The 26588-nt window shown below is 30.2% G+C and overlaps 3 protein-coding genes across 4 annotated transcripts; all 3 read left to right on the plus strand.

Moving 5' to 3' along the window:
* Positions 1 to 604: 604 nt before the first annotated feature.
* LOC108694598 (DNA polymerase subunit gamma-1, mitochondrial) lies at positions 605 to 4615 on the plus strand. 2 transcript variants are annotated; one of them, XM_018204177.1, is made up of 2 exons: positions 605 to 711; positions 780 to 4615. In XM_018204177.1, the coding sequence occupies exon 2, from the start codon at positions 834 to 836 to the stop codon at positions 4572 to 4574; it is 3741 nt and encodes a 1246-aa protein (XP_018059666.1). In that variant the 5' UTR covers positions 605 to 711; positions 780 to 833; the 3' UTR covers positions 4575 to 4615. The 2 variants fall into 2 exon arrangements, with proteins under 2 accessions (XP_018059666.1, XP_018059667.1); XM_018204178.1 differs by having other exon boundaries at positions 812 to 4615.
* A 131-nt stretch (positions 4616 to 4746) lies between these two features.
* Positions 4747 to 5861, plus strand: LOC108694599 (probable RNA-binding protein EIF1AD). Its single transcript, XM_018204180.1, has 2 exons — positions 4747 to 5024; positions 5648 to 5861. Exons 1-2 carry the CDS (start codon positions 4755 to 4757, stop codon positions 5849 to 5851), a joined length of 474 nt encoding a protein of 157 aa, XP_018059669.1. The 5' UTR covers positions 4747 to 4754; the 3' UTR covers positions 5852 to 5861.
* A 3309-nt stretch (positions 5862 to 9170) lies between these two features.
* On the plus strand, positions 9171 to 18962 carry LOC108694566 (neuropeptides capa receptor-like). Its single transcript, XM_018204132.1, has 6 exons — positions 9171 to 10356; positions 16642 to 16732; positions 16819 to 17018; positions 17306 to 17554; positions 18154 to 18472; positions 18653 to 18962. The coding sequence occupies exons 1-6, from the start codon at positions 10062 to 10064 to the stop codon at positions 18888 to 18890; spliced, it is 1392 nt and encodes a 463-aa protein (XP_018059621.1). The 5' UTR covers positions 9171 to 10061; the 3' UTR covers positions 18891 to 18962.
* Positions 18963 to 26588: the final 7626 nt, after the last annotated feature.

The following is a 26588-nucleotide window of genomic DNA, read 5'->3' on the forward strand; positions in this document are numbered from 1 at the left end:
ATATATATATTATATATAGAAAAAATAAATTCATATATACTTGTGTGAATTATACTTGTGTGAATTTATTATAAGCCATGAAAGCTTTTATACTTGGATCGTGACTGGTTTTTTTCAACGAATTATGGATACTATTAATTATCCAATTAATGTTATGTATTTATTTCATTATTCGTACAATTATCGCAGAAAAAGTTGTAATTAAAAATAGAAAACAAGAGGTACATCTGCTATTGATTTTCAAAATCGCGTGATCAAGAGTGCAGCTTTGCGTCTGAAATTAGGAAATGGAATCAGGATGCCAATCTAAGGATAGGAGACCGCCTAAAAGTGCCTACCTTTAGACACAAAGTATACTTCAGTGCACGTGGTACATATATTAGTTTCGATATATAATTTTATAGAGTTTATAATTCCTTTTTGAAGGAAGAAAATCGAAATTATTATTCCCTTAGCTAAATTAAATGATGAGACGTATTTTTCATTTGAAGTTAGGCCATATTCGAAGAAATAAAACAGGATGACTATGGCTATGATGACAAATAGGATGGCAAACCTGTCCAATGTATCTGGCAAACGCCTAATTTCAGACGAGAAGCATCAAAGCATCTCTCGAATGTATGTGATGTTTATTTCAACAAAATTTTGCGAAATTCATCGAACTATTATTCTCCCAAAAAAAAAGCAATTTGTTTAATTCAGTGTGATCAGGTAAGATTTCATTATTTTTTAATTGAAAATTCAGAGATTCCTTCGTAATATGCACGGTGTTTCGACAGCCCTGGCTGTCGAAACACGTGTTTCGTTATAGCCGTGTGATATTGAACGGAGAGATGGTAAAGATGAGACTGAGGACTCGTTTGATTAACATTTGCATTCGACACAAATATAACAACGCGCAGGACGATATTCATCTTCCCAGGATTCAATGGAAGAGGATTCGTCTGAAGAACTCCCAAGAATCCAACCAAGAGAATCTAACCTCTAAAAACGATAAATCAACTATAAACTCTCTTCGCAATTCTCCTGTGATACCAGTTAATTTTGAGATGGGCTACCATAAATTATTCGCAAAGTCTGAGAAAGTGCCAAGCAAGTTGAATGTTAATATACAAATATCAAAGAAATCGACAACAGAGCAGAATATAAATTCAGGTATAGAATCTAACAATAAAACAAACATTCACGATATAAACAGACAAGTAACTGAATTGGATCAACAATTACAACAAAAGTTTCAAGAATTAAGGGAATCAGAAAATAGTACAAATATTGATTCAAATGTGAATTCGAAGAATGATAATGTTCGAGTTAATGAAATAAATATGCAAATGTTACCCGAAACATTGCACCAGCAATTGTTTAGAAAAGATGATAAAGAAAACTCTCTGTCTGAAGAGGAAATCGATAGCATAAAGAAAAATTTAATTACATATGGTATAAACGTGGAGGATGCAACCAGGTTGCCAAACGTGAACTTGAAACTACCGGCTTTGGAAGGAAAAGATGTAGAGGAACATTTTTATAATATTGGAAAAACACAAACTAAACCGTATTTAAAAATCATAAGTGATATTATGAACGATATTCCCAAAATGCCAACACAATGGCTCTTCAAAGAAGGCTGGACTAGATATACAGCAGATGGTACAGCAGAAAGCATAGAGTATCCTTTAGAAGATGGTCTAATTTTCGATGTTGAGGTCTGTATGAAACAGGGTCCTTTGCCTACTCTAGCCACTGCGGTCAGTAATAAAGCCTGGTACAGTTGGGTATCAAATTCCTTGATACAAAGTATTAGTCAAACATTTGACACACAGTTATTTACGCCAAATATGCTCATTCCTATAGAAAGTAGCAAAGAGGAATATGGACATAGACTGAACCAGCATCAGAAGAAACCAAAAATTATTGTAGGCCACAACGTGTCATATGATAGAAGTAGAATTAAGGAGCAGTATTGGTTGAATTGTACGGGAACTCGTTTCCTTGACACTATGTCATTACATGTATGTGTCAGTGGTCTCAACAGTTATCAAAGATCGCTATTAATATCTAAGAAAATAGATAAGGAGAAAGAGATCTGGCAGTCTACCACTTCATTGAACAGTTTAATAGAAGTGCATAAACTGTATTGTGGCTATGAGATAAGTAAAGAGGGAAGAAATTTATTTGTCGAAGGTACTATTAAAGATATTAAAGATAATTTCAGTATGTTGATGTTTTACTGTGCTTCCGATGTAGTTGCTACTCACAATATATTACGCAAACTATTCCCACTCTTTCAAGAAAGATTCCCTCATCCAGTTACTTTGGCAGGAATGTTGGAACTCAGCTCAGCATACTTGCCGGTGAATTCCAATTGGCAAAGATATTTGGAGGAATCAGAGTCGACCTTTGACGACTTAAATTACGAAGCGAAATTCACTCTCGCCAAGAGAGCCGATGCTGTTTGTCATCTCATGCACGATGAGAAATATAAGAAAGACTTATGGATGTGGGACCAAGATTGGAGCACACAGAACATTAAGATGAAAAGCAAAATCTCAAAAGTAAAGTCTGCTAACATAGAGACAAATATAACAGAAAAAATCAAAGAGCAGTCAGACACTAAATATTTATCAGATGATGAGGAAGAAGAGGATCCTCTAGCAAAGGAATTTGCATATTTAGAGAAAACCAGACACTTATTGCCAGCTAGAATGCCGCACATGCCAGGATATCCAGCGTGGTACAGGAAACTCTGTCCTAAGCAAAGCGAAGATGAAGACTGGGAACCAGGTCCACAGAATATTAGCACTTCCATGCAAGTAGTTCCGAAGTTGTTGAATCTGACATGGGAGAAGTATCCATTGCATTATATAAAGGATCGCGGTTGGGGAATTCTGGTACCTTACAGGAACGATCCCGACATTGAGACCAAACTGCCACTGGAAAATCTTTTGGCGCAGTGTCCTTTGCCAACGCCCAATCTGTCCAGAGATAGTTCCGATGACGCGATGGCCACCTTGAGCATCGACGTACAAAACGATCTTCACAAGACGGAATTCTGGCGATTTAAGAAGAAGCAAGATAAGTTATACAATAAAATATATAAGGGCACTGGCGTGTGGTGCAATGTCGATATCGACAACTGTTGCTACTTCTTCAAGCTACCGCACAAGGATGGTGTCAATTTCAATGTCGGAAATCCGCTCGCTAAGGACTTCCTTAATAAATTTTCCGAGAATGTACTCGCCGGATTGGATGTCAGCGCTGCGGAAGTGCTGAAGATTGCTCGTATGCTGTCTTACTGGCGGAATAATCGCGATAGGATCATGTCACAACTAGTGATATGGCTGGACAATCATTCTCTGCCCAGCAATGTCAAGAGAACGAAGCGATACATACGTTATGGCGCGATAATACCTCAGGTAGTCGTTTCCGGTACTTTAACACGTCGCGCTGTAGAGCCTACGTGGATGACAGCATCAAATGCACATGTCGAACGAATTGGTTCTGAGCTCAGATGTATGGTACAAGCGCCGCCAGGATACAACATTGTCGGTGCTGATGTGGATAGCCAGGAATTGTGGATTGCCTCAATCATCGGAGATGCACATTATAAGCGTATTCACGGAGCGACGCCTTTCGGTTGGATGACCCTCATTGGAACCAAGTCCAATGGCACTGACATGCACAGCGTTACCGCCAAGGCTATCGGCATTTCGCGCGACCACGCCAAAGTCATCAACTACGCCCGAATCTACGGTGCCGGTCAGAAGTTCGCTCAACGGCTGCTGAAGCAATTCAATCCATCTATGACGGACGCCGAAGCTACTTCTAAATCACGCAAGATGTTTGATCTTACAAAGGGTAAAAAAGTATTTTGGTTGAAGCCTGAATTCATCAATGATGACTTACAAGATATTGCTTACACATCCTCTCAAGCATATAAGATAGCGAAGTTGCATGGCAAAGCGTACCAGGACATCTTTCTGAAGAGTGAATGGATGGGCGGCTCGGAATCAGCCATGTTCAACCGATTAGAACAGATCGCTGGCAGTGAACATCCAATCACGCCATTTCTTGACGCCAGATTGAGCCGCGCCTTGGAGATCACTAATACCGACGATGATGACAAATTCTTGCCCACCAAAATTAATTGGGTTGTGCAAAGTGGTGCGGTAGACTTCCTTCATCTGATGCTGGTTTCCATGAGATGGCTGATGAGAGATAACGCTAGATTCTGCTTATCGTTTCACGATGAAGTGAGATATCTGGTCCCATTCAAGTATAAGTACAATGCTGCGTTGGCCATGCACGTGACCAACTTGATGACGAGATCATTCTGCGCTTCTAGACTAGGAATGAGAGATCTGCCGATGTCGATAGCGTTTTTTGCCGCCGTAGAAGTTGATACTGTCCTTCGCAAAGAGTCTACTTACGATTGTAAGACTCCATCCAATCCTCATGGCTTACAAAATGGATATGAAATACCGCCCGGCGAAAGTTTAGATGTCTGGACTGCTTTGGAAAAATCTGGCGGCTCGCTGGGCTATTGGCATGATGCAAAAAATCGCAAAGTTAAATGAGAGTGGATTCCATCGTTAAAAAAATTATCACAATTTCATAAAAAGCTATTTAAACAAATGTTATGAAACTATTTTTATATTCGCTATTTTCGAGATTGCATAATTTTGTCTCACAAAATAAAAGGAAAATAAATGAAGGCGGCAGAATAAGTTATGGTATTTTTAATTTTATAGATCACAATGTCATCTATAACAACGAAGCGTAAATACGTTTTTCAAGAGCTCGACGATATGAGCCTCCCTACGGATTCACAAAGCATCGTACGAATTGTGCAGGCGCGCGGTCACAATCTTCATGAAATCGTCACCCCCGCCGGAGAGCAGTACATTGTTTCGATGCCTACTAAATTCAGGCAAAACATCTGGGTAAAGAGAGGTGACTATATTGTTATTGAGCCAATCGTGGAAGGCAAGAAAGTCAAGGGCGAAATTGTTAAGATACTCACAAAGGTAATTCACTATCTTATAACAATTTATATTTACAATTGTTAGCGATATCATTTGCTCGTCTTAGAGAAATATTCTCTAATCTACATAATTATGAAAAATAATTAAATTTAAATTAATTCTTTTACAAGTATTACAAAATTTTACAAAAACTTATCTTTATATATACATGATATGATATATACATTGAGTGCAAAAAATATTCGTACAGAGAAAATATTTTTTAAGAAAACTTTATTTTTAAAAAGTAAATTTATATTAACGAGAAATGAGTCGAATTGATATCGATATTGATACGATAATTTCAATAATTTGATGTTTAATTGACGATCATTTCTTACTGGATAATTAACAATTTATTCATAAAGAATAAAAACAAACTGTATATTTCTTAAAATTATATATACCAAACAGAGTATATTGATTATAGAAAATATATATAAAAAATTAGCGAAAATTAAAAATTGTATTGTTTGAATGCTCAAAAAGTACAGTCGAGAAATTTAGCTTCTAAAATCAGAAATATATGCGAAGTTTGTTTGTTTATATATTAAAGTAGAATGTGTGTGTGTATATATATATATATGTATATATATGTGTGTGTGTGTGTGTTTGTGTGTGTGCAGGATCACATAAAATGGTATCGTGAACAGAATTGTTGGCCGCCAGAATTCGATGAGGATCCACAAAGGAACGGATGTTTGATAGCAACGAATTATACTACATGCGATGACGAAGAGCTTTTCGTAAATACGAATAGGTGCGCTCCTAATCAGACAATAGACGACAGTGAAAGTGATACAGATTCCAGCGAATCTGATTCTCGTTAGCCTCGTTAGTCTCAGGACTTGCCCTTTTATATATGATACAAAAATGTACATACATAATTTTATATCTTTCATACATAATTTTAAAAGCAAATTGTTTTGTATATATTTAAATAATAAAAGTATTTTTGTGTATATAATATCGAACTTCGTCTTCTATCTTAGAATTATTGTAAAATTTAATTTAAACTTCTTGCAAAAAACTTGAAAATTTTTTCCAGTTATATTCTTCAAATTCTTTACTTAAATTTTTTGTAATAATATAAGTGGAATTTACTTCATTCCTCCCACTTATTTCCTATAGCTAATAAAGTTTGTTTATTATTTTCAATTCAATGGTTTGATACTTCTTGAGCAATTTTTAAGCTTCTTATTTCCTCGCCAAGAAGATTATTTGATTGCTATTTTGGAGAATTCACGAAGAGGAAATTGAAGTCAAGAAGGTCAGTTACTAATCGCAGAAAAAGGAAATCTGAAAAATTTGAAGCGTGCACTTGTATGCTTGACCCAATTTTTTATCAAGTTCCCTATATTTGATGCACATAATTGATATTTTTCTTGGTAGCTCGCAACTTCGCAGTATACTCATTCGCTAAATTTTATTTTCATGATTTCAGAAAAGTTATGTCACTCTTTTTCAAAAGTTTCGATAAAATAATACTCATCCACTTCAGCTGCAACAAACTTGCGAAACTGTCATGTCAGTTCCATATTTATGCGGAAAGAATATCTAAGTTTCCTTAATAACGAAAAATCGCCTTCAGTTTTTCTTATCGTGCGAGAGGATTTATATAGATCTTTCAATGAATAAATGAATAAAAAGAATATTCTAATGAAGACTGATTTTGTGAAAATAAGTTTCGAAATTAAAAATGGTTTTCGAAATCAATTCCAATTTTTATCTTATTTTCTCTATTATACAAAAATTATATTCTCTTTCGTTTTGAATAATAATTTAAATTTTTAAAATTATTATTATTTATAAAATTTATTATTTATTATTTATGAAAGCTAAAATCTAAATCAATCTAAATTATTCAATTTTATCTTGCCATTTTCTACAACTTTAATACAACCAGACATAAGATTTTTAAATTAAATTTTTTTAATTAAACAACAATAATGAATATAATTAATAACAGATTCATGCAGATAAATTTTTGTCGATTTTTAATGAAAACTGTGTTCAATTAAAAAATATTTTTAGAGATGCGACATAATAGGATGTAATCATTGATAAAACTTCCGCAATTCCTTTCTGTTTGAAAACTGTTCTTTTCCTTTTCCGAGAATACCTTAGCGGGACAAAGCGACGGAATCTTTCTCTTATTTTTCACTTTCGTTTAGAAGAGGACAAAAATGTACAATATTGAATGTAAAATATACACGACAAATGTCCTGATTTGCTATAGAAGTAAATTGCGTTACGTTCGCAATTTGAAAAGATGTTAGTGACGTTAGCAGAAACGATTTATTTTGACTTAAGAAGTCATTTCTGTAGATAAGGGATGATTTACTGGCTTCAACTCGACTGAATCCTTTTGACGTAAACAAACATGAAAAATACTACACAAATGTTGCTAGCATGAAAGAAATTTCTGATATTTTAATATATAAAAAGAAATGTAACGAGAGCAATAACGAACTGAATCATAATACAACGAATATTATAATATAATATTATTTCAACATAAGGTATCATAAAAATTAAACTTCAAGTTTCAAAATTAATTTTAAAATTAAAGTTAAAATTAATTTTAAAAAATTTTTAATTTCACATTTTTGAAATTTTGAAAATTTTAAACATTAAAAATATTCAAATTTAACTTGAAATTTTTATAATTAAAATTTTTTTAAACTTTAGAAATTTAAATTTATAAAACTTTGATAATTTTAATATTATTAAATTTTTTAATTGTTTAAATTTAATTCTAATTTCTAATTATATATATTGAGGTTATTATAGAAAAAAGATGCAATTTTACATATCCTTTTAAGGAATAAAGTAAGTTTAATTTTCTGTAATAAATCATTTTTTATAATGTTTATATTGATTTTATTATTCTCTTTATTTTTTTTTGTTTAAATAATTGAAATAAAAGTTTTTACGCGCTTCACGTGAGAATGATTGTGTGATTTGACAGAGATTTTGTTCAACGCACAAAAATTTTGAAAAATACATGTATACATATACGCGCGCGCGCGCACACACACACATACACAGAGACGTTACATAAGCGTTATTACAATAGCTAAACATTCACTATAAAAGTTTATTTTATAAACAAATACAGAATTTAGTTTATATTTCTTTTTAACAAAATATACGAGTATATATTCTTTATAATGTTATTATGAATTCCTTTTTTTGTTAAATTAATATCGTGTAGTATTTATTAAACACTACTGCTTTTTAGTATTAAAAAGATGAAGCTATATAGTTTTCTGTTATAATTTTATTTACATAACTTATTAATCATGTTGATAATGATATCTTACATAAAATTATGAGAGTAGAAAAGCCGGAATATTATAAAAATTTAAAAGAAAAGTTAATTTGTCCGCTTAAAACTTTGTCATGTTTGATAAGTCGAGTAATTTATAAGAACTTAATTTAAAGCTTGCGGCAGACGATGCGATTTTTCTGGCTAGATTGCTTGTAAATTACTAAAAATTCTGTGTACTATGGTATAAATTCTAGTAATTTATTAAATCCGCAAGCAATTCATCAAGAAAAATTGCTGCCTGCTGCAGACTTAAAATGCTAAAAATCTGAAGTGATTTCAAGAAACTTTCGAAACACAACCTTGATCAAGAAAAAATATTTTTGAAAACAATACCAAAGCTGCGTAAAAAAATCTTTCTAATAAATATACTTTCGTATTAATATTTTCCAAGAAAATTCCAAAAATTAACATTAAACGATGGCGAGAAAAATGTTTTGAAAGAAATTTTCTCTTAAGAAAGGTAATAACGCTAGTTATTATAAATTTGCGCATTTCCGCGGAGAAAATTGCTCTTAACTTTTAAAATTAAAAGCTCTTAAACTTTTCATCGTTATCTCGATATAGGAACCTCTTGAATCTTATTTAAATCTTATAAAAGAAATTTCTTTTGAGCTCCGAAACCACTATATCGAATGTTAATACTGACCCATCTAAATTATCTGTAAAATTCTAACAATCTTCAGAAAGAGATTTAATTAATTTGACTTGATGCTACGTTGTGAAAGAAATTCACTATCAGCAACGGAGCAGTCGACAGGTGTTCTTAATGGTATTATCAAGATCATCGCGCTCAGTTCATACTCAGCGACGTTCTATCGCGGATGATAGACCTGTTCTAACATTTTTGTCGCGATAGACGTTCGGTGGTCTTGGATCATTAGCGCCAATTGACGAGTCAAAACAGTCGATAGGTGACCTTGCGTAACCTATGAAGACGCGTGTTTCTTGAAATTACAAACACTTATATGCTTTCGAACACAATCTACATTATTCTGATCTCACAAGTGCTAAATTATAAATAGCACGTCTTTCAGCACGGAGCTCGTAATTTCGTTTATATCGATTGAAACTCGATCACTACAATATTGCAGATTTTCCGGTTATTGCGTTTTCGCCGAAAAATTCGAGTACATAAAAATAAAAAAAATTTAAAAAGACAAAAGTGGTAACTGTGATGTGCGACAATTGTGTTGTGACGATCGCGGATTGTAACACTGCGCAAATATTCAAAGAACAATTAAAACATGATATTGACTCTTTACGATTTATAATTGCAATCTAATTTCAATTAAATTATAATTATAATTTTGCTTGGCAGCGAAGGTATAAACGTAAACCAGTTGTTTCACAGTGCGGAAACGAAAACGAGGAACATTTATTTTGTCAAATAATAATAAGCGTGTCCACGCTTTTATCAGCACGAACTTTCTATGCTACCTTGGAATTTAGTCAGAAAAGCTAAGAATGCATAAATGACTCTTATCCCATCTGTTTTGTGTTAGTTTTCTTTTATTGTCTCAGAAAGATTCTGCAAGAAGATTATATCGCAAGTGAGTGACCCATTAACAATCAACATTTATCGAGGAGCTTGACGCGTTTGTTTGTTTGCGTGCGCGATACCGAGCGATATCAGAATGTGCATACGCGTGAAGGTATTGTCATGATGAACCGAACTAGCGTGTGACATCTTCACGAAAGTTCCAAGCATGGGGACGTCAAATCAGGACGGGGACATTGAAAACGACACGCTCGATTTCTGGCGGGACTGGGATCTAAGTGAGTTGACCGAGGATGAGTATCTGAGCAAGGTGCTGGGACCCAAGTATCTGTCTCTCAAACTGGTAATACCGCTCACGATCACGTATGTAGTGATCTTCATCACCGGAATTTTCGGCAATGTCACCACGTGCACGGTCATCATCCGAAATTCGTCCATGCAGACCGCCACCAACTATTATCTCTTTAGTCTAGCTATATCTGACCTAACTCTACTTTTATTAGGTGAGCGAACAAAACAAATGTCGAGATTGCTTCTCGATGTTACCTTTTTATGCTTCGAGCATTTTTTTTTATAGGCGAACGTTTCTCACATTTAAATATTAATTATTAATTAAATATTAATTGCTTTTTCTTTTGTACTTTCCTTTCACGTTCACTTACTCATCGGTGAGAATGTACACAGAAAATTTTTATTAAATTTCACACATTTCAAACAATCCACTCAAATTTTTGCGTTTAATTTAATTACAAGATGAATATATTAGAAAGTAATTAACACAATCTGTAAGTTAATTGTGTAAACAGATTTTTTTCAGTAAAATTAACATTTACATGATATGTTAAATTATCTATTCATTCATCTTAAAATTTACGTTTTAAAATTAGAACACATTTTTATGTTACTTATTCATAAATTATATTATTTTGATACTAAGAAATGTTGAATATCAAAAACAAACTATTTAAATAATGTACTCACATTATATTAATAAATTCAACATCAACTCAAAATTTTAATAAAGACTTGAGTCAATCGATTTTAACATTTTTAACATAATACAAAATTAAATATAAAATATTTTTTACTGTGTAAAGAGAAGTCATGTTATTTCAGTTAGGATGATCTTCTCAGATCCAATGATTACACAGAGTAAGAAACAGACCTAACTTTATAGGTTAATACTCGTTGCAGAATTTATCTTTAAATAGCTTAGACTCTAACAAAATGCTTGCAGATGATTTTAATAAAAGAATGTTCCTATAATGTAAAATGAAAGAAATAAGAATATAAGTTTGAATACTACATGCTTACTGCATATTTAAATAAAATATGAGTCTAATGTACGTCTGCCTAAGCGAAATCTCTGCCTTGGCTTGAAATTTCTTTCCTTTTTATCATTCTCGAAAATAGAGCAGAAAATATAAAATATAAATGTAAACGAGATGTCAGGATTTAAACTATTTCGCGTTCCTCTCCACATTCTTGATTCACGTTTCTTTATTTCTCATAATGCGTAGAATTTTATGTTTGTAACGTGAATTACAATTATTTGCAAGCTGAAAATTCGCCTCTCTTATCACTCTTATTTCAATCGGGGGTCGATATAAAACAACGTTGACTGAATTGCTTCTGGCTGGTAAATGAACGATTCGTTAATTGCCGATGGCTCTTCGCTCGTTGATATTGCGATTTTGATAATTGATAAAGCAATTGATAACGATAGTCGGCTCGCTTAAACCGTTCTCATTTGGATAACGCGGAATAATAGATATGTTGCGGTGTCGATTTAGTCGAGAACCTGTTTGCAATATGTATAAATTCCATCGGTTATTTCCAATATCGGACTGAGTAAGATCAAAAAAATCTGAATAATGAATGAGGTCAAATTCTCGTCGAAGGAACAAATTGGTTTCGATTTAAAAACCAAAGGGAGCAGTAGAGCGAAACCAATCCCTTTGACATGGTGACAAATTAAATTGAGAATCCTTAGCATATATAACGCATTTCTTTGCACTTCTTTTCTAACAAGTTATTTTTTACATAATTTTAACAAATAATAACGATCAATAAAAAATATTGTAATCATGAAATTGTAATGTTTCAAAAATATTATTCGCACATTTTTGTCACATTTAAAATATAAATAAGAAATTATCAGATAAATACAAGAATCCCTTTTATTGAAAGTTTAAAGAATGTATTATTCATCACATTTACAATACGAAACGAAATATTAAATAAATACAAGCATTCCCTTTATTGAGATATTTATAAAATACCACAGAGAGAGATTGTAACTGAAAATGTTCAAAGATGCAATTATTTTCATTAATACTGTCGCTATATTCAGTCACTAATATATTTTGTATTTAAATAATTTGTAGCTTTGATCAAATTTAATCAAAGCTAAATTTAAATCAGTACATATCATTAGTAATTGACAACACGAGTATTTCAAAACGCGATCTTTCATCGGATAAATAAAATCAGTTATTGTACGTTATCTGTATTATCACGATCACATACACTTTTGATACTCTCCTGCTTTTCTAGCATTGACGCACGTAGATAAAAGCATGAAATTAATCTCCGTTTTATATGTACAATTGTGATTGTTATCTGCACAGTGGTTTGTTTGCTTGATGGTAACAATGGCATTCGTAATTTACGTCATTGCAAGGAATTCGCGAGACTGAAGACTTGGACATGATAACAATTTTACATGAAAAGTCTGAGATAGGCTATTTAAACAAAATATTAGGTTGTCCGGAAAGTTCATGCCGATTTTGAAGGAAAATTGAAACGCAGAAGATTTAAATTTTTAATTTCATTTATTAAATTTAAATCTTTTGCGGCACGAACTTTCCGAACAACCCAATACAAGTCTTATATACAGGTACAGTTTTTACCTAAGCGAAATCTCTTCTTTGGAAAGTTTTTTTTCCTTTAATAAATTCATCTAGACCATTATAATCAAACAATTAAAAGACTCATAAACAGTATAAAAAATTGAAAAAGCGTATATTAGAAAATGTATATAAAAATTTTATTAGACACTAAGATCTACTCCCTATTCTATAGAAGCCTTATTTGATTTTTCTTTGCGCTTTATCTATTCTCAAAAATACCAGAAGATATAAAATATATAAATAAGAAATCGGAGTTTAAGCTTTTTCGTGTTTCACATAATTCCACATTCTTTATTATTTTTTTCATTATTTTCAACTAGCTATTTTAATATGCAACTAGCTATTTTATATATATTATCAATGTGAAAAAGTCAATGTCCGTACAATAAATTTTGTGTGTGTGTGTGTGTGTGTGTGTGTGTGTGTGTGTGTGTGTGTGTGTGTGTGTGTGTATATATATAATGCAATAAATGAAATAATTTGAATAATATTTGAATAATATCTGAACAGAATATTTAATAAACTAAATAAGAATATTAAATAAAGATCCAAATTTCTTATTGAAGCAGACAGAAAAATATAATTTATGTGTGTATGTGGATGTCGTAAATAAATTAAAATTGGCAGTTCGCCAAATTTAAAATACAAATTCTTTATATAAAAAAAAAATGTGAAAAGTCAGCAACATGTGCAAACTATTCAAACATACTGATCGGAATCGAGAGGGATGCGTCACTTTACGAAGATTTTAATTATAAATTAGTTATCGATTCTGATATGAGAGAGATCAAAAGAAATAAAAAAAGAGAGAGAAACTGAAACAATCACGTCCGTAGCGCTAACGAGTAAAACAGCAGTTTTATAATGCAATAAAAGGCTTCGCCAGATGATGAATGTTGTTGTATAACACAAACGCCACTTTAAAAAAATGTTAGGCACAATAGCAACGAAAGGCTTCCTTGAGGAGGCTATATTATTCATGATACATCTAACTTCCAGTAGGAATCAGACTTTATGAAGGTTTCGGCGCCTACTATGAAGCTTTATAAAAAAAAACGAGGGTGACTACATATTGGGGGACTACCGGATAGCTTTTATGCTTTGAGAGATGATTGATCCAGCATATCGCGAAAATCTGAGAAAAAGTGATATATATATATATATATATTACATACATATATATATTTAATATATTATTTTAATACATATGAAAATAAATTTTCTCCCTCTTGAGACTAAAATTCTGAGTATACTCATAACTTTTATTACTGTTAATAATATGGTGCTTGTTTTTTAGTTCAATTCTGTAAGAGATGTACTATATAAATATTTCTAACATTTTCATTCAGATCTTCATTTTTGTTAAATTATTGTTAAAAGAACCATCTTAGAACCACGTGCTAACAAAAAAATTAATGAAGAAAGAAAGAAAGAAAGCAAGCGAAAAGTTAGTATAAAAGCAGTAGAAGAAAAAAGATGTTCCATTAACGGACAAACAGTAGAATAAAAAGATATTAGATTGCGCTGAAAGACTCGTCACAAAGATTCGTCTTGTTGTATAAACGTTTCACGTAATATTATAATTCATTAATTAAAACAAACATTTGAATGGTGCTTGAATGGAGTTTATTCGACTTACAATGATATGCAGCGAATGTTCAGTTTATTTCTACGGCGAAGATATATAATGAATGAAAGTTATTTTAATTTGCGCAAACACGCAACCTCGTTAATATTGTCATGATACGGTGATGCTTTCGCGCTAATTACCAGCCGGGTTTAAGTTAGTCGTAAATCTGTTTTTCGAAAAATTAATTTACATCCATATGAAGGAAGAAGAAAGGAAGGAGACTAGACAAGTATTTATCCGAGAGCATGTCGTACAAAACTTTAATATGCTGATGTAAACCCTATATGTTCCTACTAAATTTTGCAATTTTTTTCTAATTTTTTGCTGAGTCCAAAGTTGATTAGCAGTGATATTCAAAAGAAGAAACATTTCTGAATGTTAATGAAAAATATGAGACATATTCAAATATTTATATAGGTGTAGTGTAAAGATTTATAAAAGTATTCCACGCATGCTAGATACATATATATTCAATATGACCTAAGTATGTTTCCTTCGTTTTTGTAAAAATGTTAGAAAAATGGAAAATAAAATGATCCATGCAATATTATTTTTATACGAGTAGATTTTATACGAGAAGATTATAAGTTTATTAATATATTGATATATGTTTATTGAGAGATAAGAACGCACAAAGAAGTATTACAAAAAAATATTATTTTTTCCAGACAATGGATTTATTTATTTATTTACATAACATACACACATTTATCTATTAATTTATTTATTTTCACGATGTTTAGCAGATAAATTAGAATTCACGATATAGAATAACAAAAATATAAAAAAAAAACAATCGATGCGTATACATTCAGCATGCTTAGGCATGCCTAGATTGGCCGATTCTATTATCTCTTCTTCTTAATTATAGACAGAATTATAGACATTGTGATAAAAATATTAACTAAATATATAAAGTTGTAAAATATGAATACAGATCTACAGTAACATATCAAAATTAATAATTTTTTGGTAGTTATAGAAAGTAATTATTTACGAAATATTACGACATTCTGCATTTTGTTTTACTGACGATAACAAAATGAACAAATTGACCGATAAATTGATGCAATCTAGTCAAATAAAAAGTAGCACGAGCTACTACTGCTATCTATGGAATTAATCACGTAATTACAAATAGAATAGGGCATTTTGAGTACACATCCATATTGGATCGGTTACCTTACATTAGTAAAGTAATTAAAAATGTGAAAAGAATAAGAGATTGAAGCAGGAGGCGAGAACTGTATCTCAAATTTTGCGAAAAAGAAGAGCTAAACTTTAAAAAGTGATAACATTCTTATAATTTTCTTGCCCATTACAGAAAATTTATGTATTTATATATTTATAATATTTATATATTTATATATTTAACTTTCCGTCTGCAATTATACTATATTTTTACTCTCTTTGTCCAGTTCAAATTTTTTTTTTACTGTTCTAAGAGTTTTCAGAAAATGTGAAAAAAGGGATTATTTTTCAATATTTCTGTATATTATAATAATTTCTATATATTATAAATCTATATATTATAATACCAAATAGTTAATAGTCTCTTAAATAGACTCAAAGTTTTTAAGTAGAAAAGTTTTTAACAAGATGTTTTAGAAAAATGAATCAGTCTCTGCGTCCTCCTTTATGTTAAACAAACTTGAATTATAGTTGAATGGAATGGAAATATTGCTGTAAGAATTGTATCAAAAAAAGATTCAGATTACACAGATGGACAGTTAATTAAATATATGTTCGCATAAATTTAATCATTCTTATATTCTTTCAATGAATACATTATAGGGCTCCAAATTAATCATATTTTCTTTTTACTTTTTCTTTTATGTTTTTTACGTTACAGAATCTTTTGGGTATTTTCAGTTTGCCTCATAGAAAATTTAATGAATGTATACTCTTTCCCATGGAACATCAACTCAAGAGAAAGTTAAAATGATGCTTTATTTGTGATGTCATAAAAGGATGATTTTTTTTAAATACGAAATTTAACTTTTTATTGATGTTAAAAATCAAAATAAATCATTTTGATTTTTTGTTGACTTTTGTGTGTTCTTTGAAAAGTGGAATCTCGATCTAAAGGGTGAAAATTGAGCCAATCTTGAAAAAGAGTGACTTAATGTTTTATCTTTAAGAGTAAGATTTCATTCTTCAAAGTAAAAAAGTTTTAGAGAGTAAAAGTTTTCGAGAGTTAAAATAATTTATTAATCAAAATCCCTAACGTTAATTAATTATTCTAGGTCTCCCTAATGAACTAAGTGTATTCTGGCAGCAATATCCGTGGGTCCTTGGCACAGGATTATGTAAAATTCGAGCGTATGTGTCAGAAATGTAAGAAATACCTCGTCTGGTTCTTTGTATTCCAGAAAATGAAGAATCTGACACTCTTCCTTAAATCTGGGCATCAATTTTCACAGGTCATCCTACGTATCGGTTCTTACAATTGTGGCTTTTTCTATGGAAAGGTATTTGGCCATCTGTCATCCATTGCACCTCTATTCGATGAGCGGTCTCAAAAGACCGACACATTTTATCTTTGCAGCCTGGTCGATTGCAATTGTCTTGGCCACACCGTTCGCAATTTATACCAAGGTCAATTTCGTCGAATATCCGCCAGGTTAAGCCGACATATTAATTCCTTGCGATTATCGTAAATCAATATCCGATAAATAATTTATTCAAATCTTTTGTAATCTCAAGTCTTAAACTTGCATTAAAAGCTTGTCATTGTATTGACTGTTCATTTCTTTCTCAAAATTTTCTTTTGTATGCAACAAATGCGAAATACTTAAAATTGAATTCCGAATATATTCAAAATCTAATTATTTAAATTACAGTTTCAGTACACAAATTTATTTAAAATAACTATCTGACGTACGTTAAAATATCAAATACTCTTTTCAGGATCAGGAAATTACTCAGCCAATTCGGCAATTTGCGCGATGCTTCTGCCTGATATGCCAAAATTTCCTCTTTATGAGCTCAGTTGCATCGTATTCTTTTTGATACCGATGCTTATAATCCTTGTAGTATATGTGAGGATGGGATTAAAAATTAAAAGAAGTACCAAGAAAGTACTTGGTCCGATACAAGCCTCCGTTCATGGCGATCATCGACAGATTCAATCCAGAAAGTCTGTCATCAGGATGTTAAGTATGATAATCATGATTTTTAATCTCTTTAATCGTAATCATGGTCAATTTATTTTTTTCTCTAATTTAATTGTAGCGATAATTGAAAAATTGTCGAGTACTGAATAATAAATCTAATCACAATAATCGTACTGTAATTCTTGTTAGCGATGATTTGATTCATTATACTTTTTTTGTTTCTTATTTTCGATATTAACAACCTTAATAAAAAAGATTGAGTAATCAATGTTTGCTAGCATTCTTGCGACCATGATGCTTTGTCGATTAAAAATAAGGTGGATATAATTATATTCTGATTACTTCGTTTTTCATTTTTTTTTACATTATGATTATAAATATTTTTGTAATATAATTTAAATTCTAATTGCGTTTGTGTCTAATTTGTTTTGCTGCAATGAACATAGTAATGTTGAAACTAGTTTTGTTTGGAATTCTTATGTAATACCTAATTTATTAAATATATTTTATTACTTTCATCACCTTAATTATTCTTAGTTTGTTTTTAACCTTTCTAAGGCATTTATTAATTAACAATCTTAATAATTAAAATCTTAATAATTAAACTTTAAGTTTTAAAATTGCAGACGTGATTTTTTTTAGGTGCGGTTGTTATCATGTTTTTTCTTTGCTGGGCCCCGTTTCACGCCCAGCGTTTGCTTTACATCTACGCACAAGATTCTGATTATTATCCAGATTTAAATGAATGGCTTTACATTTTGAGCGGCTGTCTATATTACTTCAGTACTATTGTTAATCCGATTCTTTACAATTTGATGAGCATTAAATATCGCCATGCATTCAAACGAACAATAGGCTGCAGAATGAGAAGGCCAGCGAATAAAATTTTGAAGATTAAAAAATCTCCGCACAGATGCGATTCCTTGAACGAACCTCATGATCGAAATATATGCTCTGTTAGGTAGGAAAGTAATAAAATTTTAAAAGTATAAAATTTTCATATCAAATAAATGTAATTTTAATATTAGATATATAATAATTTTATATTCTATAAAACATGTTTGTTCGAAACGTGATCCTTTTTTTTAATCAAACTCTATATATTGTAATCTACAGTAATTATTTTATATTTTTTCTTTAGGCATACGATTGCTCAAGTCAAAGATGTATTTTGTTTTACGTCGAGCCGACAAGAAAATATCAAGGATACCAGCAGAAATAATGGAAATGCAAGCAATTTTCCTCAAAATACTTACTTGTTACAAAAGGAGGATTCATCCTCGATGTTTCTCTTTGAACGAGGGCATGTCCTCATTCATCAGCCTAGCATCGAAAGCACAATGTCCACAAAAAGATCGGAAGAGAGTGTTTCCGTATAAGCTAAAAGCAATCTGTGATCTATTTTCATTCGTTTTTATTTAGATATACAGTTATAATGCGTGTCGCTGTAAATAAAACTAGACATATTCGAATGATTGATTATAAGTGTGTCTGAAAGGTTTTATCATATTGTAAATAAGTAGATAGATAGCTTAAATTATTTTTTATTGATTATAATAACGCGCTAAAATTTATGTTATACTATTTATTTCAGAATAAATTTTATTGTATACCTGATGTTTATTTTATACGTTTGTGAATTTATGCAGTTTTAGAAAGCAAAAGTTGAAATTCTGACACGAGAATAATATTTTTACACATACGAAATGCTGATATTTTCCATACGAAATATTCTTTACGTCAGCAAATGTACTTTAATAAAGATAAATTTATAGCAGTAATAAATCGTTCAAGTGAGTTTTCAATAAAAATCCTTTCTAAGTTTTAGCTCGTTTCAGCAATGGTATTATCAGCTAATTTCTAATCAGTTAATTATCAATTTGTAATATACATTTTTTTGCACAAGTAAAACGTTATATGTAACAATTATTATCTTTCGACATAAAACAATATTCCCTTTTATGTGTGCGCGCGCGCGCGCGCGCGCGCGCGCGTGTGTGTGTGTGTGTGTGTGTGTGGGGGTGCGTGCGTGCGTCGTGTGTGTGTATATATATATAACTTTTATATATTTGCTCCAATTTACAATATTTTGCTTTACCTATAAATTGTTCAAGTTTTACATAGCAGATAAACATACTCAAGTATTGACAATAATTTTCCTGTATTCAAGTAACATAGTCCACGCATTTGTTTCAATTTAAACGATGCGTATTATATGCATAATGTACACTCTGCTTCTCGATAATAAGAACCAAAAGAATATTTAATACCGTAATTATTTACACGTCCGTAGCTTTAAAGTCGTGTAGACGAGAAGACGTAAACGATGACTTTTTGTTAAATAAAGCAACTTAAGTTTCCCTTAAGAGAAACCGGTATAATCTGTACATTTATTTTATACATTTACGTCAGTTCCTGTCTCAAAGGTAATTCATGCAGAAATTCTTAACCAAAAGATCGTTCGCTGAATTAAATCCAGGATTTTACTTGATATTTTCGCTTAATGTTTTTAAATTAAATTTAATTTAAGTAGGTTCATTAAAATTAATTTAGAACTCTTATTTCGTTTGTTTAAAGGAATCCTAAAGCCATTTATAGTTAGTTTTTATATAACAATTACTTTTTTTCTCTTCTAATTCGAAAATCTTTTTCCGGGACTAACTATACGCATTAATACGTGTCTGAGAAATGGAGTTTATGAGAATGACAAAAAATTTTTCTTAAGATGTCACTTTCGAATTTTTTTGTCGTCCTCAGCATACAAATAGTATGATTTAGTCTATAATAGAATCCGCTTAATATCTATACTGAATAAACAAAATAAGTTAAATAATTCGATAATGCATAAAATAGATCATAAAATAGGTCATAAAATAATTCGATAATGCATAAAATAGGTCAAAATTTTAAAAGTTCTTTTAAGATTAAAATTAGATTCGATGCTAAGAAAAATATGTTAACGTCACACTTATAAAGTATATACAGTGACAGCAAAAAGTATTCGTAGGAATTTTTTTTATAAAAAAGGTCTTATTTATAAAAAGGTTTTATTTATAAAAAATAAACATTAATTAACAATTTTATACAATGAATATATTCTGTTCTAACATAAACAAATGAGCTTCGCATGTATTGATTTTAGAAGCTAAATTTCTTGTCTGTACGAATACTTTTTGAACATGTAAACGATAGAATTTTTTGTTTATTTTTCAAATGATATTTTCTAATCAATACACATCTTTTTGATATATATAATTTTAAGAAACCTACAGTAATCTATTTTATTCTTTATGAAATTGTTAATTATCTAGCAAGAAATGATCATCAAATTGACGTCGAATTGATGTTAAAATTATATCGATATTAATTCAACATCAATTCGATTCATTTCTCGCTAGATAATATGTATTTCTTAAAAATAAAGTTTTTTTAAAAAATATTTTCTCTGTACGAATACTTTTTGCACTCACTGTAATAATTTTAGCCTATCATTAAAAAATATATTTATTTTTGTTATCGCGCACTGAGTTTTTATGTAGATTAATTTCTATTTTGAAAGTGAAAGAATTGAATCGATCGATTTTCTGCACTTAGCTAAACCTTCAATAAACCTTTAATAAATCTGGTACTGATGAATTTACTACATCATTTAATCATCGGCTATATTTTAAACCATTAATTACTGATGCATAGACCGTAGAGAAATTTGGTTCTGTTTCAAGTAATAAACCACTAACGCAGTAATTATAAATATATTAGTAAAATTAAAGAACTCTTAATATCATATAAAGAAAGTAAAGAGCATGAAAAATTCAATTTTAAAAACTTAACATATGAAGAACAAAATGTTTAATTACAGTTCATAAATTAAATATAAGCTGTATATTCAGTAATATTACATTTCAGCTTCTTGATTGAACTATTTTTAGATATTCAAATAAAAAAAGTAATAATACTTAGATGAATCAACAAGAACGCAGAAAAAAACGTAAAGTATATGAGTTAGATAAGGTCCGATGAATAATATGTAGAGAGACAGAAATTACTCGTAAATGGTTGTAAGACCGATTGTTGGAAATTTCCAAATGACCATACGGTACGAAGAATAATTATATGGCTATTTCTAACATCCGGAAATTTCCAACAATCGGTCTTCCAATCGCTTGCGAGCAATTTCTGTCTCTATATATTATTCATCGAGTCTTATCTAACTCATACACTTCATGTTCTTCTTTGCGTTATTTTTTATTCATCTAAGTATTGTTATTGCATCTATTTGAATATCTATATGAAGATAACTCAATCAAAAAGTCGAAACATATAATATTACTGAATTTATAACTTATATTTAATTTATAAACTGTAATGTATTAAATTACGTTTTGTTTTTCATAAGTTAAGTTTTTAAAATTGATTCTTCTCTCATGCCCTTCACCTTGTTTTTTATGTTTATATTATTAATATTATATTATTAATATTATATTAGTTATTTATATTATTAATTATAAATAAGATATACACGGCGTTTCGCTCTTCATATAATTTTGACTAATATTAAATTGATATATGCTTTATCAAAAATTTTATGGGATGTAGAATCTTTTAAACTATCAATTTTAAATATTTAGCAATTCTTGTTAAATGTTCAACAATTCTTTAATTTTAAATATGCAGTTAATCTTAATTTTAAATATAGACAAGAAATCTTAAATTAAATTTTTGCAAAATTAAAACTCTTATAACGTTACTTTTACCAATGTTTCCATAGCTGCTGGAAAAGACATACATACACATACACATACACAGACACGCACGCACGCACGCATGCAGGTACCCATGCACGCACGCACATACGGGAGTTGCCTTAAATTTCGTGAGGAGACGCTAAGTATCTACACGTTTTTAGCATTAGCATGCCAAGAGTTTTCTTACATCATGAAAGTTATAACAATTTAAACGATGCGGTTATTTATATTTTAATATAAGATAAAATAAATTAATAAGTTATACAGTGTAAGAATATGAAATATTTTCATATTAAATTATGAAAGTTTGAAAGATGTATCAAATCTGAGAAAAGAATTTCTCAACAAAGGGCAAAGCACACGTTGTGATCTTACATTATTTTTCTCATACTAGTAAATATTTTATAACATCTACGTATTCTAATGTATCTTCGGTGTCTCTTCACGAAATGTAATAAAACAACTTCCATGTGTTCTTTTCTAGAAGTTGTAGCTGGAAAAAGTGGCATTATAAATATTTTAATTTTGTAAAAGTTTAATTTAAGATTTCTTGCGTATATTTCTTTAGGAAAATTAAAATAAAAATTAAGAAAATTGTTATAAACATAGCTTAAAATTCACTTCCAAAAATGCTGTGCTAAAAGAAAAAATTCGTTTTTTATTCCAAGTAAATTTCTCAAATGCGCGATTGCAAAATTTAATTTTCATTGAGCTATTAAATAATATAACAAATTAAATAATATGACATAAAAATATCAAATTATGTATAAAATTTTCATCACAATTGCCATTGTGAAATGATTCAACTGCAGGATTCGTACTAACAAGCCACAATGAAAATTTATCTTTTTCGTGAGGCTTCCATTTACTACATCTAACATTTAAATACAAATAAGTGTCTATAAATTTTCACAAAGAAAGCTTTACCGAATTGGTAAAATTGCAAAAGTGCTATTAGATACTATCACCGGAGAACACGCTAACATTTCGTAAACGTTGATCAATAAAGATTTATTCTGAATTGTGATGGTTGAAAGTTCGACTGGAATAGTTACAAACAAGCTTCGTATGTTTGTATGTTTGAAACTTTCACTGTACTTAGCATATTACGCAAATTCGACTAAATGCAAACTTAAATTAAACTTGTTATGAACTATTTTATATGGATTAAGAAATTTGAAGATGATTTTATTATGAAAATTTAGAAATGCCTCGGAAATAATAAAGAACATGACAAAGCGCTGTTAATATAACATTTACATATTTACATATTTTGATAGACTTCAAAGTTCATTTATTTTATACGATTATCGGCTGTTTGGATTGTTTCCCAAATAGGATTGTCACATAAATTTGATGCAGTGTTGCAAGCGGCGATTTCCTCAAATATTTCAAATATTTCAAGAAAATTCTATTTAGAAGGTCAATTTGAGAAAATCTTTCGTCTATATATTTTTCCGTCCCGAAAATACAAACAACGTGGATATCAGAAAAATAAGTTTTAAACACATTCTAAACATGTTCTAAAGAAATCCATGATTTCTTTAGTGAAAAAATTAATCTCTCTTATTTTAAAAAGATTTTTTTTAATGAATTACTTCTACATTATTATTATTATTATTATTATTTATGTCTCATATAAAATCATAATTAACTTCTTTCTTATAATTAACAAATAGAAAGGAAGAGAGAGACTAAAAAAATTAAAAACATTTTTTAAAGGACTATTTTGAATTCTAAGTTTACTTTTCAAATTCGTGACAATTGTCTTTTGACAAATTCTACAAAGTTCTTTATATATTTGCAAAGAAATTAATTACAGTAGATGATGTGTTCTTACAGTAAATTTATTTTAATTTTATCATAAATTATCGCATCATAATCGCAAACATACTTATGGAATTAGCTAAACAAAACATAATTTCTCAAAAATATATCAGTAATAATAAGAATAATCAATATAAAAAATCATAAACATAAAATTACACATATATTAAAACAAAATTAAATAAATTTAAATAAAATTAAAAGAAAGTTTATACATGCATTGTATTCTATTAAAATTTTTTCCTCTTTTCGTTCTTAACAATTTTATTCTAAATAATAGAAGGGGATATATAAGATAAAACAAAAACAGATATTTAAAAACGTAACATTTTTTTCATAATTTTCGCAGGAATTGTTTTTTGTTTCGTAGTACGCGTGACAGATTTCAGATTATTACAATGTTCATACAACGCAATAAATTTCTCTCGTGTAAAAATGTAACCTATGTTTGCAACATTTGTGACAAATGTCTTTCAAACGACAGTTTTCTGATTGCGTGTACCGAAATGTTGCGCGAATAATCTCGGCCGGTGCGGTGAAATGATAAATTTGATTCTCGTAAAATTTCTCATCTGCCTGAAAGAACTGATCCTTGTTATAGTGCAACTTCTTAAGACGATCGTAAAATGCATGCTACCGAAGCTAAGCGTGCAACTAACAGGACCAAGATATTTACAATGGGTAAAGCCTCGATGATTTATAGCGAAATAAGACTGACCTATTTGATCGATCCCGTCTTTTCCTTACAGGCGCGAAATGTTCTTTAGTCTCGTTATCCTATTTTGTGCAAAATCCTTTATGTGCATGGCATGAATAAGGACAAAAATGAAGAAACGTTAACTCGATACTTTCATTATCATTATTGCGGTAAGCATTAATTGTATGAAAAAAGGAAAAAGGATGGCGGAAAACATCTGACAAAGAGGTACTATAATCACTCGCATTATATTCCAGTACACTTAACGATTCCCGTTTTTGCCCGCATTCATCCTGTATGTGACATGTGTGAACATATATTACATCACATGCAACCTTTAAGGAAATTATGGATCCAATTGTGATAAGTTATCGCTGATAATAGTTAATGGTATGTCAACCTGTATAAAATAAAGTAGATCGATGAGATATGTCTCTTCTATCGGTAATATAATCTCGCACTGAAAAATAGAATTTTGCATGCAGACGCACCACTAAATTATAGAAATTGAAATTCGATACCGCGTTGAACTTAATCGAAGAGCAATATTAGAATATTGGTGGATTAAATTTTTATATATATTTACAACATACATAATATTATACATCCCAGATTTACTATGATAATCTTCCAAAAAAAATTTTGCAATCCGTAATTCGACAATGTTTTGGTTACACTATAATTCGTGGTAATTGTCATTGTTTTAGCATAATTAGTTAACTTTATAATTAGTTAACTTTAAATCTTGCTCATTTAAAAATTAACAAAAGCTTCAATATTTTGATTCAATTTTAGAATTTACATCTTAAAATAATCCCAGTCTAAAGAGAATAAAAAAATCAAAATAACATCATATTGTTGACTTAATCATGACAAAAATTCGATCAATAATCAATCAATATAACATTATTAGCATTATTGATTTTCTTGTTCTCTTTGGACTGGGATCATTTCGAGATGAAAATTCTCATACCAAAATGTTGAGGTTTTATTTATTTAATTTTATTTAATTAGTAATTTTTAAAGAGTTAAAAGTTAAAGGATGCTGGAGCGACGGCAATTATCACAAATTAGCAATCAAAATTTTCAAACTAGCTTTATGGATTACAAAATTTTTATTACAAAATTAAGATGAGTGCTGGAGCGATCGAACTTGATCGATGTCTAAAATAAACAGACTTTTTAAGTGCGCGCCCCGCGTCTCAGCTACATAATTTTATGGGGCGTGTTCCATTTAACATTCGCAATGCTCGCGAGCATCATTTTATCCTTGTTTAATATTTGAAAACAATAACAATGAAATAATGCTCGCAAGCGTTGCAAACGTTAAGTGAAACACGCCCATAGTAAACTATAAGTATAATGTAATTATAATTGCGATATATCAAAGAAAAAATATATCAAAGAAAAAATTTTAATGAAATTTTTTGATGCTATTCAAATTGAAGGAATAGTATTGTTAGTATCATTATATTTGCAATATATACGTTCTTGAGATTGTTTACCGCGCTTCTTACAAAATTAGTTACGATTCATTACTCAAGTAATAAAAGGGGGAGATAGTGGGCGTAAATCACGAAATCTAACTGAAAATTGTAAGTAAATTCCAGCGCTGTTCTATTCGATTAAACACCTTCATTTCTGTGTAATGTGCCATGCTTAAGCGAACAAATTTAGTTTTAGTAATTAATTTTAATTCATTCTCATTTAAAAACTACTAGCTTCAATATTTTAGTATTAGGATTTTTATCTCAAAATAATTTCAAGAATCTACCATTAAAGGTACACTCTATATATATATATATATA

This window comes from Atta colombica, unplaced genomic scaffold, assembly GCF_001594045.1.
Source record: "Atta colombica isolate Treedump-2 unplaced genomic scaffold, Acol1.0 scaffold120, whole genome shotgun sequence".
NCBI lineage: Eukaryota > Metazoa > Arthropoda > Insecta > Hymenoptera > Formicidae > Atta > Atta colombica.